The sequence below is a fragment of the Mytilus edulis genome, chromosome 3, assembly GCF_963676685.1.
Source record: "Mytilus edulis chromosome 3, xbMytEdul2.2, whole genome shotgun sequence".
NCBI lineage: Eukaryota > Metazoa > Mollusca > Bivalvia > Mytilida > Mytilidae > Mytilus > Mytilus edulis.
The window spans coordinates 47,885,850-47,899,301 of record NC_092346.1 but is presented as its reverse complement, the minus strand read 5'-3'; the positions used below and the strand labels follow the sequence as shown (position 1 = coordinate 47,899,301).

At 31.6% G+C, this 13,452-nt stretch overlaps 1 protein-coding gene across 5 annotated transcripts in view; it reads right to left on the bottom strand.

The window, feature by feature from the left end:
- Positions 1 to 13,452, bottom strand: part of LOC139516682 (tyrosine-protein kinase Fyn-like) — a 67,975-nt gene that overhangs the window by 15,112 nt on the left and 39,411 nt on the right. For 3 of the 5 annotated variants that reach the window (XM_071306910.1, XM_071306912.1, XM_071306914.1), the window contains 3 exons: positions 5,577 to 5,991; positions 1,188 to 1,291; positions 271 to 441 (listed from right to left, as the gene is read on the bottom strand). In XM_071306910.1, the coding sequence (XP_071163011.1) occupies positions 271 to 441; positions 1,188 to 1,291; positions 5,577 to 5,991 (690 nt within the window). Of the gene's footprint in view, positions 1 to 270; positions 442 to 1,187; positions 1,292 to 5,576; positions 5,992 to 6,155; positions 6,355 to 9,355; positions 10,599 to 13,452 lie in introns of those variants that run through there. The other 2 variants (XM_071306911.1, XM_071306913.1) reach the window with 2 other exon arrangements.

The following is a 13,452-nucleotide window of genomic DNA, read 5'->3' as shown; positions in this document are numbered from 1 at the left end:
ATGAATAGTTTATGTCTGAATTTCTTTAATTATCAGTAAAAAATTGATGTTTCATCAACTTGGTAAAAATTGAAAATGTCCGATGACGGAAGCGACTGAAAGCGACTTTCGTCAGGAACAGGGCGACTTGTTTTCGCTTTTGGGGGTCGGGGAAAGCGAAGTGACGGTCGGGAGGGCAACTTCTTTGCCCAAGTCGCCTGGTAGCGTGAGCCCTGCTTATAAATCTGTTTCAAAATATATGATCCTTTTTACCATATGATCAATTCTTACCTGAATAATTTGTGACTAAATCTTGTAAGGACCGGAACCGTCGTTTTGGAGTAATATAATAATATTCTATACAAGGTAAGCCATCATTATTGGTTTCTTTATGAATTTTATAATGTTTGACTAAATAGCCTCTAAGTTCATCACAGTCTCTTACAGATAAAGTATATGTGTCTGAAAAGAAAAAGTAGAATTACATTCATTTTCATTGAAATTTGAAACATGAAAATTCGTATTTTTGCAATAAAAGCGCAGTATAAATTTCTCCACAGAAATAGTATGTCATGCAAAAGTGAGATCTTCATAATACATGTACTACCTGATTTTAGTACCGCTACTTTTTTGTATGGACTAAAATTTTTCTAGAAAATGCTACAATTCATGTACATATATAAGACCAAGTTGCCTTGTGTATATGATTTTAAACAGAAACAAATGACATTTTGAAAGTTTCCTGGGTAAAAAACCCATATCAGCCTGGTCGCTTTCCTACATCAGAAGTATCAAAATCTTGGACTTTTCTATATTTTCCTGGTTAACATCAAAAGACTCCCATATCGTCAAAAGTCCATATTCATATTGATATGGAAAGGAATCTATTCATCTGTGTGTATATAAGGGACATTCTGATAAAGCTAAAAATATTCAGTAAGTAGAAACTGAAAAGGACGATTTGTCAAAATTATTCACAATTCTTGAAGATAAACTACAAATGTATAATCTTTCTATTTTGTGATGTAATTTTTCATGTAGTGTTTACAGAGTACAAACAGATTTATTTTACTTTGTAATGCTTATACTGAATTTACAATCATCGAAGAATGCATGTGTATTTCTCAATACATATAATACCAAAGAAATACGAAAAATATGCAAAGATGAATATAATTCTTCTCAGCCTGTCTATTAAAACCTCTTACCTGGAGCAGCTTCTCCCTGTCTAATAAGGAATGTACCTTTAGGATAACCTGGTGATAACAACCATTCTTCTGAAGCATGCCGGCTCACTTTGCCAAAATACCAACTGAAATGAAAATATTGAGATTCTTTAACAAAAACATCATATCTAAATCATACTTTTATTTTCATTAAATGAATATATGCATGTCTACAATAAAAATATCTAAAACATTCTGAGCTAGAAATAGAAAGCATGCATACATTTTTTTTTGTTTGCATAGGTATCTTTTTAAGATTTTCTTTGTAAGAGATCAAGTTACTTAAAGGGGCACTAGCTACGATATATATAAAAAAAATAAAGTATGATTTTTTTTAGATCAATCATTAATCAAATTGGAATAATGAAATAATAATTTGCTTTTAGCAATCAATTTCCTTTAATTTTGTTGAAATAAGCGATTAAACATAATTTTTGACTGATTCACTTGCAAGTGAAAACGTCATCATCATTCTAACCGGTATTCATGTGAACTTCCAGTTAACCCCTAGCTAGAGATTGACAACGCATGCATTGTACGTGTACTGGTTATTTAAAGAAAAAGAATGTCAACAATGAAAGTGAAACTACGGTAAATCATTTGATTACTAATTCGATGCACATAAAATCATTCTTATATGGTTAAAAATAATGAGAAACATCTATTTTTAATCTATAAAATAAAATCAAACAGACCTATAAAAATGCAATTGCACGTGTTGGTTTAATCTATTCGTATCTTTATTTTTGTTTACATCGCTTATATGGTCATCTGAGGTCAAATCGATAGTTAATTAGATGGCGTTTGGACTAAAATACACACGAAACGAACCTATATATTATCTACCCTATGCTCTGTAAACTGTTTATTTTAGACTTTTGATAGTTTGGATAAATGTTTTACATTGTTATAAACCAAATATGAGAATTTGAGTCAAATCGGTTACAATGAATTTGACAGCTAGTGCCCCTTTAAAGAATAAATAAAGATTAAAGATGCTTGGTGAAAAATGTTATGTTTTACCTAAATCCCATCTGTCTATCTATTAATAGAGGATATTTTTTGTCACAGCCATCTTTTGTTATTTTTACATTTTTATTTGACATTCAGGTATATACTCAATGCATATATTATATTTCCTCCTGCATAGAATAACCTTTAGACTAATTTTTCTCTTAGTTTCTGGGGTTTTTCATAATCTTTGAAATTGATAAATAGGGAATTATGAAATAAAACAGACAAATGTGACAGTTTAAACTTTTAAAACCATTTCTTGTAAACCGTAAAACACAAAGATTAAATGCTGAAGAACAGTACAAGACATCAATTTAAAACCAAGATGTGTGGTACGTACAACTCTCAATGTAAACAAACACCCGTTGTAATTCAATTTATTTCTTCTGGACGAAATTCAAGTTTTCCTATAGCTACCACTCAAGAAAATCTTAAAGATCATCGGCTGCTGGCAACAATCCCCTCATCAGTGAGAGAGTGCCAAAATGTTTTCCTTGATTTAAAGTGTGCCAAACATTTTATCAATTCAACAAAACTCTGTAAGACTTTGCCAAGCCATTAGAAAAAGGTGAGAGATGTTGTATAACTAGTGAATAATCATCCTCCTATCAGTATTAATCAATTTTCTAAATTCTGACAGGAAATTAAGTTTTTAGATCATAAATGAAATATAATAAAATGAGATGCGCCTCAATGAGACAGTAACCTCTGACAGGAGAAATTACAGTTCATCCAAATATGAAATATAACGAAAAGGAAACAAGACTCAATAAGACAGCAACCTAGTGACAGAAACAACTAAAAGACAAACTCAACATGCTTATTCAGTTAACACAATCAATGAAAATTACAAACTAAAATTTGAAGTTTTAAACTTTGCAATAAAAAAGTCGTACTGAATGGGTCAATATCCACTTCCAAACTAACACCTGCTTGTTGAACTGACATGTTCTATAATGATTTTCAGAACTTAAAGCCACTGGGAAAAAGGACTTGTGTAAATATCGTTTGTTTTCTAAGAAGACAGCTATTTACCATGCCACAGAACTCTTAGAACTTTCTTTTGAACAGTATGCTGTAAAGCTATGGAAGTTTTCTGTACTTTTTCAGGTAAACAGAAATATATACATGTATCGGCCTTAAAATGAAGTAACAGCTTTGATGTAAGGGTAATTAGATTTGTTGTTTACAGTCATTTTTCCTCATGTCACTTTTTTAACATGAACAGTTTGCCTAAGGTCTGTTTTGTCACAAATTTAAAAATAAAAGTTGATTAGTATACTTGTTATTAATCTGTACACAGTGGGATAAAAGACTGTGTCCTTGTACCAAGTGCAAGTAACAGGCTATTATTTAAAGTTGAAATTATTTTTAATTATGGAATTTGTTTAATTTTCTGTGCTGGAAATTTTTAATAAATTCCATGTTTATTTGGTATAATAATGTTTTGAGCGGTTCATAACACTTTCCATATAATGTATTTTGTATAGATAGTGTTGTGCGCGGCACAGTACATTCTGTTGAAAATGTACTATCTTCTTTGTAAAAGAAAGTGTTGTGCGCAGCACAGACCATTGAGGTACAGAATAAGCATGGAATTTACTAGAAATTTCAAGCACAAGAAATTATAAAAATTCCATGATTAATAATAATTCCAAGTTTAAATAATAGACTGTTAAGTACTAAGTTACTGATTTTAATGATTTTAAATTTGAATTTGATGACTTCTTACAAGAGCACAGATCGTCAACACAATTTTAATAAAACACTGCACCATTCAAATCAAGACCTAATCAAAGTGAAATATTAATACATTAATAAAACCATGTGTGACTTTTATTCAGTATTGAAATCAATGAAATTCTTTTACCTGTTTATTAAAATGTACCTACACCTGTGCAGAGATAAAGATAAGAATGTTAATTAGGTACAAGGAAAGGTAATAAGTACACTATGTAAAGGAAAGGGCACCTGTTCCTCTTTACCATTAACAACTCTATGTACGGCAGCCGATTGTTTGATCAACAGGAAGCAACATTTCTTATCAATGTAAAAAGTTATATTTGGGACTATTAAAAGAGAACAGAATTACCTTAATCTTTCATTAAAAGAAAGAGTTGATTTCAATTTGGTAATTATCGAATTTTACAATCCCTTTTCAAGAAGTTGAAGATCAGTAAATTTTGACACCACAATGACAGAGGTAATCTGTATGTATTGCCCCAACTGGATACTTTGAGGTGACACAATAATACATAATGGCCACTGTTCAGGATTTTCTCACTTTAAACATAAATACCCTTTGATTAATGATAATAATCCTCTTAAAATTGTAGAAAGTGTTCACATGAGGGTAAAAAAAATCCTGTTCATCTTCACCCCAAATTAAAAAGCTGATATATATTTGCATTTAACCATTCTAGATTTTGACCTACAGACTGTAGAACTCATATAGGATATCTTCTATATGCATGAAAGTTTGTGATATGACATTGATGACCATCCAATCTGACTTGTAACATATATTCTCATAATAAGAGACTACATGGAAATCAAATTTCACTCAGAGCTGAAAATCTGGAGTTGATATTAGGAAAAAAGCAGGAGCAATAATTTTCATTAATAAAAATGTATAAAACTTTTTGCATACTTGCAAAATATATATCCTCTGGTGCATTCTACTTAGAGACAACAATGATTTTGAGTATTATTAATTACATTTAAAGCATGCTAGACACCACCCTCGTGACCATTTTGGCTTTTCTAATACAAATGAGTACAACCTAAGTTTTTTATCCTTCAACTTAACATGTAGATCACCTAACCTCATTTACAGGCCATTTATGTGTTTTAGGTTACATCAATTTATGAGTACCAAGGACATGAAGTATCTCTTTTACACCCAAAACTCTCAAAAGTTGTTAGCCTGACCCAATTTGTTTGACACTTAGTAAGACAGATGGACAAAGTGATCTACTCCTTATTTCATTAACTGTACCTCTCTGAACTTCCAATGGAGCAATACAATGAATGCTTATTACAACAAGAAAAATTATTGTGAATAATTTGTCTCTGTTGCTGCAAAGTAACCGATTAGTCTTTTTGATGCAATTTGTTACACCAAAGCTCATACAAGTGACAACTTATTTTCTGCTTCAAGTGATTTTACCTTAATACCTTAATTAAACGTCACCTCCTACTAATATGTTTTTGTTGTAACTCATCAACGGTTAGGTCAGCTCTTCATAAAACTACAACAACTGACCATGCCACTTGCAAGAGAACTGATTAACACATACATATTTTTGCTTGTTAGACAAAACAAAACTAAAATTAAAGGCATCATAATAAACTTACTCATATGTTCTAAGATATTGTTCTTGTGGCGTCAAAGGTGCCAATGGCTTTGGAGGTGAAAAGTGGGTCGTCCCTTGGTTAAAACTTCCCGAATGATTTAAGTTCCATGTTTCTACATCATCCTCTTCAAGAGTGTCACTTAAACTTAGGAGAACAAAATTATCCTGAAAGTCGTTAATCCCACCTGCGGGAATCTTTGTGTCTTTTCTACACATAGGGCACGGAAAATGTCCTGGTCGCTCACCTGGATGTCTACGAACATAGTCTTTGAGGCATGCTTCACAGAAACTGTGCAAACACGGTAATGCCTTTGGTCTAATAAATGGTTCTAAGCATATCTTACAGGACAGAAATTCCTCTTGTAGTTTTTCTCTCAGGCTACTTCGATTTGTGTGCCGGGCCATGGTTAGCCATTCTGAAAAATATTACAAAAAGTTCTTAGAGAAAATTTAAGTTTTAAGATATATATATCTTCACTCAGATGTAGCATATAAATGTAGTTATTCTATAACCATGTCAGACACTTCTTACCTGGAAGCAAAAAGCAAAAAATTATCTTTTTCAAAACTATCTATTTACCTTGCCCATCCTGGGCTGACAGCATCATCATCTACTGAACCAATGTCCTTGAATTTTACATCTTGACTTACATGTATTTGGCAAGGCAAACTAATATTATCACCGTAATTTAAAATACGAAATTAAGCGAAGAATTATTTACGATGCATGTACCTAACATAAAATTAATAGCTATCAAAATACTAAACATTTTTCACATGGCAAACCATCAAATTCCACTTGTATCTTTCCTGAACAATTCATAATTTGGGAGGATAAAACATCTTGAAGAATAAGATGTGGTTTTTACATACTTGAGGAAATTGGCAGTGTATAATCAAGTATTGTTCATTCATAATGCAGCTACAGCAAAACATATCCGTAGGTATTTATGTAATCTGAAAAGCTTACAATTTTTGAAATATTTTTATGTTTTCCCTCATTTTAAACAGTTTTTTCATTTATTTGCTGTGTGATTTTCAAACAATAAGCATATTTTAACTTCATAGTTTGTGCTCAGAATATTTCCAAACTAGAAATATTTCCTCCAGCTTAATGAAAGATAAAAACTGGATCATGTCTGCGTCATAAACAAGCAAGAAGTAACAAACATGCCACAAGTATTAAGAGTTCACAAAATGATTTAAACATGGGAAATTTTTATAGCCATATGCCTAGGGGTGAACCTCCATATTTTTTAATCGTAGTACTATATATGCCCTTACTGTTTACACCAAAGAGTGCTTCAAAACCGCAATATTATTTATGAATAGTCCTGAAGCCCCTTCTAACTATTAACTTGGGGATCAAAGACCACAATAAATCTGAGAACAGACATGTATATATTATCTGGACAAATTATAGTGTGTGTCTAAAGGTTATAAAATAACCATTATTACTATCATTACCTTCTCAAAACGTTTTTAGGTCAGTAAACTTTTCAATTAATATGAATAAGGGTGACGAAGTGTGTTCATCAATGTGATAGCAACCCAACAATCAACGAAACCAAATAACTGTATTTTACTCCTCACTTCTCTCTGCAACCTTTTTTGTGATAAAAACCAGAGTTCCTTGAACCATGTCAAGTTCCTTGAACCATGTCACTAAGAATTGAACTTTTTTGAACAATTTTTTTTCCAACACTCTCTCAAAACTGGCATCTAGCTGTCAAAAGTATCTTTTATGCAATACAAAGCTTGAATCAACCCAATCTTTAAAGCAGAAAATAATCTTTCAAGTCCCGACTATTAATCATACAACTAAAGTTCAGTGTTTACACAAACAATTAAAACCATACAGCCTGTCCTATATAATCATCTATGGAAATTGCATATCAAATCAATTTCCTGTATAATAAAAACTTTCACAAATCCCACAGCGGTGTTTACATGCAACTTTAATGGGCTAATTTGCAAACAATTTATCATCCCACCAAACAGACCAGAGTCAACATTCAACATTTACTTTCTGATTTTACAACAATAACGTTCAAATTGGTCTTTTCCTCTCTTTTGCAAACAAAATTACAAAGGTAAAAAAATCGGCTATTTTTTCCCTAACTATCCCTAACTATAGGAACAACAATCAGCTCCGTTTAAACATCTGTTTTGCTCATTGATAATTTTGCACAATAAGAGATAATAGAAAATGTCAACAGTCTACCACCTGCACTACAATTTACCACTTAACACTTTTTAAAGAGCTGCAGAAAAAAGGAAATCTGACAGTTCAAAGCCTTTGCTGCACTGTGTAGGTTTGGATGGATGGATGACTGCTGAGTTCATTAGGTCCATTTTTTTCTTTCTTAGCCTTAGTATATTTTGAACACATTCAGAAGAAGTTATTAAAAGTTGACATTGATTTTACAAGACCAAAAGTTAAGATGAAATAATATTATCAAACTTTTAACAATCTATTTGCAGCACTTAGTTATATGATTATGAAGGTGGCCATTCCAGGCAATTCATATCTATATTGTATCTACAATCTAACAACTTCAACTATGGCATGCTGACAGTACATCTTTTTATTAAAAAATATACTGGCTAGACTAGCAGTAGCTTTGGTCTTAACCCATTATAAATTTAAATAAGCATTTTCTGAAGAAAGTTAAAGATATCAAGAACTGAAAGTCTTAAAAACAACATTTCAAACAACCAGTCTACACACATTTTTCAATTTTTTTAAAAGCAGAGAAATTTCTGTAGTTCTTTTCAGTCAATCTGCAATATTTACACCTTCTTTTCCTTGAGCTTTTTTAAATTGTTGCCAATTTTTAAGAATAAACTTCCCCTTTTGACCCCCACTGTTATATGTATAATCCTAGTGCATTAATCCAAGGATGCATCTGTTAACCCTCCAGAAACTGTTCTAGCTATTTTTGTCTGACCTGTTTATTAACCCAATATAAGAAGTACTACAACAAAAACAGATTATCGCTTTGGCTCCAGTTTCTATTATTTCTAAACCTCTGGATTTTCTGTCTTCTTTGATCTCTCTCACAGTGTGGGATAAACACAGGATGTCGGAATTTTAACCAATTAGAAAAGAAGATTTTTTTCTTGTTTTTTGTATGATTGTTCAATCATTTTATTTTTCTCAACTCAGGCAGAAAAAACTTTTTTTTATTAAACATTTTCAATGAAAGTTGATCAGCAGCAAATATTACATCCATATAAAACACAAGTGTTCTCAAGACTGCTTATCAAGTGCTGAACTTTGAACTTTGCTAAAACACAGCACCATATTTTATGTGCTAACCTACTAAGTATGGTCAGCCTACAGTATATTAATCTATAGTCTTTACACATTATGAGTGGGGATACACAAGAGGGAGTCCTGGGGGTTGGAACCCCCCTTTTATGAGGCTCATTATTTTTAAATGGGGTCATATTATTGTTGGAACACCCTTTTAAAAAAGGCTAGATCCAACCCGGCATTATTCATGAATATTGTGATTCCCTGTTAGCCAGTTAAAGGCAGTTTTGACTACTTCCCCCTGTATCTAAGCTATAAGAAGAAAACACAGCAAATCGAAATTTGGTTAAAAAGGAAGCCTTATGCATGCTACCATTAGAATATAGAGGCAATTTATATCATATATATAATAAAAAGAAAGATCCAGGATATTGACAAATGTATAATACCAGAAAATATTCCTACCAGTCTGTATAGAATACATGTACACTTTTTTGCCTTACAATATATAAGCATCATACCTGCCGATGTTTTCTTATGTTTCTTTTTTATTTTAGGCATAGTTGAGGATTCACCCAATTTTTTAAACTGAACATTTGCCATACTGTTAGAAATCCAACACATATCCGCATTCTCATTTTTGCACGGAGGAAATACGAACTCTATGCTCCCGGTCGATTTACACTTCTCACTGAATAGTCCTTTCACATGTTTAATAAGTTTTTGGCCATTCTTCTTCTCCATTGATTTTTGACGTTAATCCCAAATTAATTCTTTAACATAACACAACGCTTTAATCGTTTCCACTTCATGATTTTTACCTATTGGTTAAATTACTTCAATCCTTCTTATCCCAACGGAAAGAAGTTAAAATACACTGTTATTTTTCTTCTTTAAAAAAATATTTCTATCCCGACTTATTCTGACTTTGCATTTTTAATCCTTTGCAATTCATAACTATTAGTAAGGACAGACCTCTTATCCACGTCCATTTACTAATCGAAAAATATATACTGATTAAAATGTAGTTCCTTTGGAGGTTTTAAATGTCTAGCCTTTGTACAAGTTTGTAGATTAATGTCCCTTTTGACATGTGTTTCAGACTAACAAGCTAAATTTTCCCTTGACATGCAATCATCTATTTGTTCACATTTGTTCATTTATAATCGACCTAAAAGCCATTCCGTTGGTGTAAAATCCGTTTCGATTGAAAATATTGCATAAAGTGCATACTCATGAAAAATACGATTTTTGAAAAAAAGTTTTTGATTAAAATAACTGATCAAATTCTCACAAATGAATCAAACGAAAAAATGATTACTTTTAAATCCAAGTTTCGACTTTCGTTTAATCACTGTTGTACATCAGTATATTTACCACATCTTTTGAACATCCAAACTTCAAACGGAGCAACAGTAACTAAGTGCATTACCTGATTATAACGATTTCCTCTTGTTAATGGCAAATCACACTTTAATTGTTTAGGATGAGACTTTTTTGGCACAGAGTAGAATAGATCCAATTAAAATTCCTACATGCAACAAAAAGTCAAAGATACATAATCGTTGTGGTGAAAAAAAGAAAATACATCGAACACAAGCACTTAACCATGATCGGCACAGAACTTTTTCACACAATATATTCCCATTCTTCACTACAGAAAATTGAAAAGGACCTAAAACAGAGACATAAAAGATGCCTGCCACAAAGGGAAGCAGACGGAGAGAATGCCTACACACAGAAACAATCAGAGAACTTCCTGCCACAACAGACTCAAGATAATCATCATCATCTATAGCAGGAGCATCTTTATTTTTTACTGAGGTTCACCATGGGGTAAATAACAAGTGGTTGACCTTTAGCAGGTGTGAGGGCACTTGAAGGAACTGTTATATTTCTAGTGTAGATTACAATAAATGGTGTTAATGATTATTTATTCTACTATATTTTCCAAACTTGTATAAACTACCAGGTGCATAGTGTTTTAAAAGAAATTTCATCACATAATTTATATGTCTTCAGACACTGTCAGAATAAAACAAAAATACACAAGAAACTCAAGTGCTTATGTACTAAAGCAGAACTTAATCAGAACATGCAATTCAAATTTCAGGGTTCTTAACGAACTAGACACAAATGATGATCTTCTACCTCTCATGTATTAGGCTTGTATATTAATAGTGACGGTGTAGTTAAGATTGACTAAACAGTGATGTGGAAGTACAACTTGTTACATGAAGGAAAGACATATCTGATTATACATGATTAGTTACGACTATTCCTTTATGTTGCATTGCAATTCATTGTTTAAATATTGTTGTTCCCTTCAAATTGTGAAAAGTGAACTAATGAGATACCTTATACAAATGTACCTGTCATGCCTGTAGAAATTGTGTACATTCAAAAACCTTTCTGAAAACAATTCTAAAACTTTCAACTTGAGACTACACCACTTTTTCTGCTAGTCCTTATCAATTTCATTCTTGAAATGGACTGAGACAAATAGTTAGTTAAAGATTATTTCCACTGATGGGTTTGAGCATGTGACCCAAAGACTATAGTTTAAACATAAGGTCATGCTAGATTTTTTTTGTTTGCTACTCAAATATCTTATTCTGTATGTTACCTTAGTATAGACTATAGATACTATGGTACATTGTATAAGTTAATTTTACTTTTTTCATATCCTCATACATTTATATAGACAAACATGGCATATCAATAAGTTTTATAACATAGAGTCATGATACATGTACTGATAAGTCATTTCAAAGATTCTTTGTTCTTTAATTGTAAATTATTTCATTCAAGACAGTTCTGAACTTCAATTAAAAGTGAACAAGTTAAGTTACATTATAAATGACTGCAATAATTAGTTATCCATATATATCTATCTGTATATATATATTTATGAAATATAATAGAATTTTCCTATTTGTAAGTAGAAACATAAAAGAATTGATATATATCTATACAGAAATTGGAGGTAGGTTTCAAACAGACAAATGTTGCCAATCTGGCACTTTTAATTAACCTATATATATAAGTCTGTATACTGTTCATTGACCTTGAACCAAAATCTAAATTTAAAATGGTAAATTTCTAACCAGATCCCTTCAATGTTCTGTGCCTAACTAACATGTGTTACAAAAAGTCGTATAAATAATTACTACATGCTCACAGTCACTATGCATTCACTGTTAGTTCAATCTGTACATTCATGTAATTAATCTCAAACATTTTTAACATTGTATATTAATAATATAAAGATGTTCAAAGCCTGATTTAAAAACTTTTTTGGGGGGAATCAAATACTCTGTCTTGGTTGATTTTCGACTTTATTTTTTCAGAAAAAGCATAATATATACATGATATATCGATGGTTCTTAAAGATGGGACATACTCAAACATGTACATGTATGAAGCACTCAATAACCAATATTCTACATGTAGTTTAGAGTACTCTATCAACAGAGGAAACATAAGACACCAAAGGGATATTCAATTATTCTCATCTAGTCCAAGACAAACTGGCAACACTATGGCAAAAAAAAATGGAAGATCAAAAGACAAACCAAATCCTACACAACATAGAATATTAAAAACTGAGCAACACAAATCACAACAATTACCAGTCACCAGAAACAAATGTTTCAGTATAGCAAACGTGAGGCAAAATTATGCATCATTTTTTTTAATCTTGTGAACTGAAATTTTATCCAGCTATCCATTTTTGTTCTAACCCTTGTTTGTGTTAATTCTAAGTTTACTGAAATGTTATCTTCTCTTCAACCATATCTCTCTCAATATAAAATTACAGTGACCCTGACATGCTGATCTCTAATTTATAGGAAAATGTCAGAAATCACCAAAAGCCAATGACAGCTTAATGGTCAATAATGACCTTCCTGTTGGGAATAAAAATTCCAAAGCCAATGGTCAATTCATTTAAATTGGTCACTTCCTTCAGCTACCACTGGGAGTTAATGAGAAAAGCATTCTAGCCTCTAGTGCTATACATACTAATTCATATGGCTTTTATTTGTTTGTTTTGATGCAACTGATGTTGCACTAATTGAAAGCATATGCAAGATTATAGTATCTGAAGATGAAAACATGGTTTAATGGTAGAATTTCTGACAAATGTGGATTTGTATGAATGAATAATACATTCCAACATCAGATACAAATGTACAGGCTCTAAAAAGAGGGTGTTTCTTGAACTTTCTTCCATTATGGGTCTGACTAAAACATCTTAGCTACCATCCCTTAAATGTAAGAATATTGAAAGTACCATATATATATTTATAGTTCTTTCTTTTTGAAAAAAAAACCCTCAACAAACTCATACAGTGACAAGCCTTCAAAGAAAACATTATTAAAAGTACACAGACTTGTGATAAATGAAAAGACATTTATATCATGATAAAGTCCAAACAAACATTAAGATGTTTAAGCTATAGGGAGAGGGAGTTTTACTCAGAGGATAAGAAGAAGGAAAACATCCAACTTTCAAACAGAGGCAGTAAGCAATAATTTTCATTTAGATTTTATTGATGAAAATTGGAAACCCCAGCCACTTATTTTTCATTAAATAGTATCGACAAAAATTCAAAAT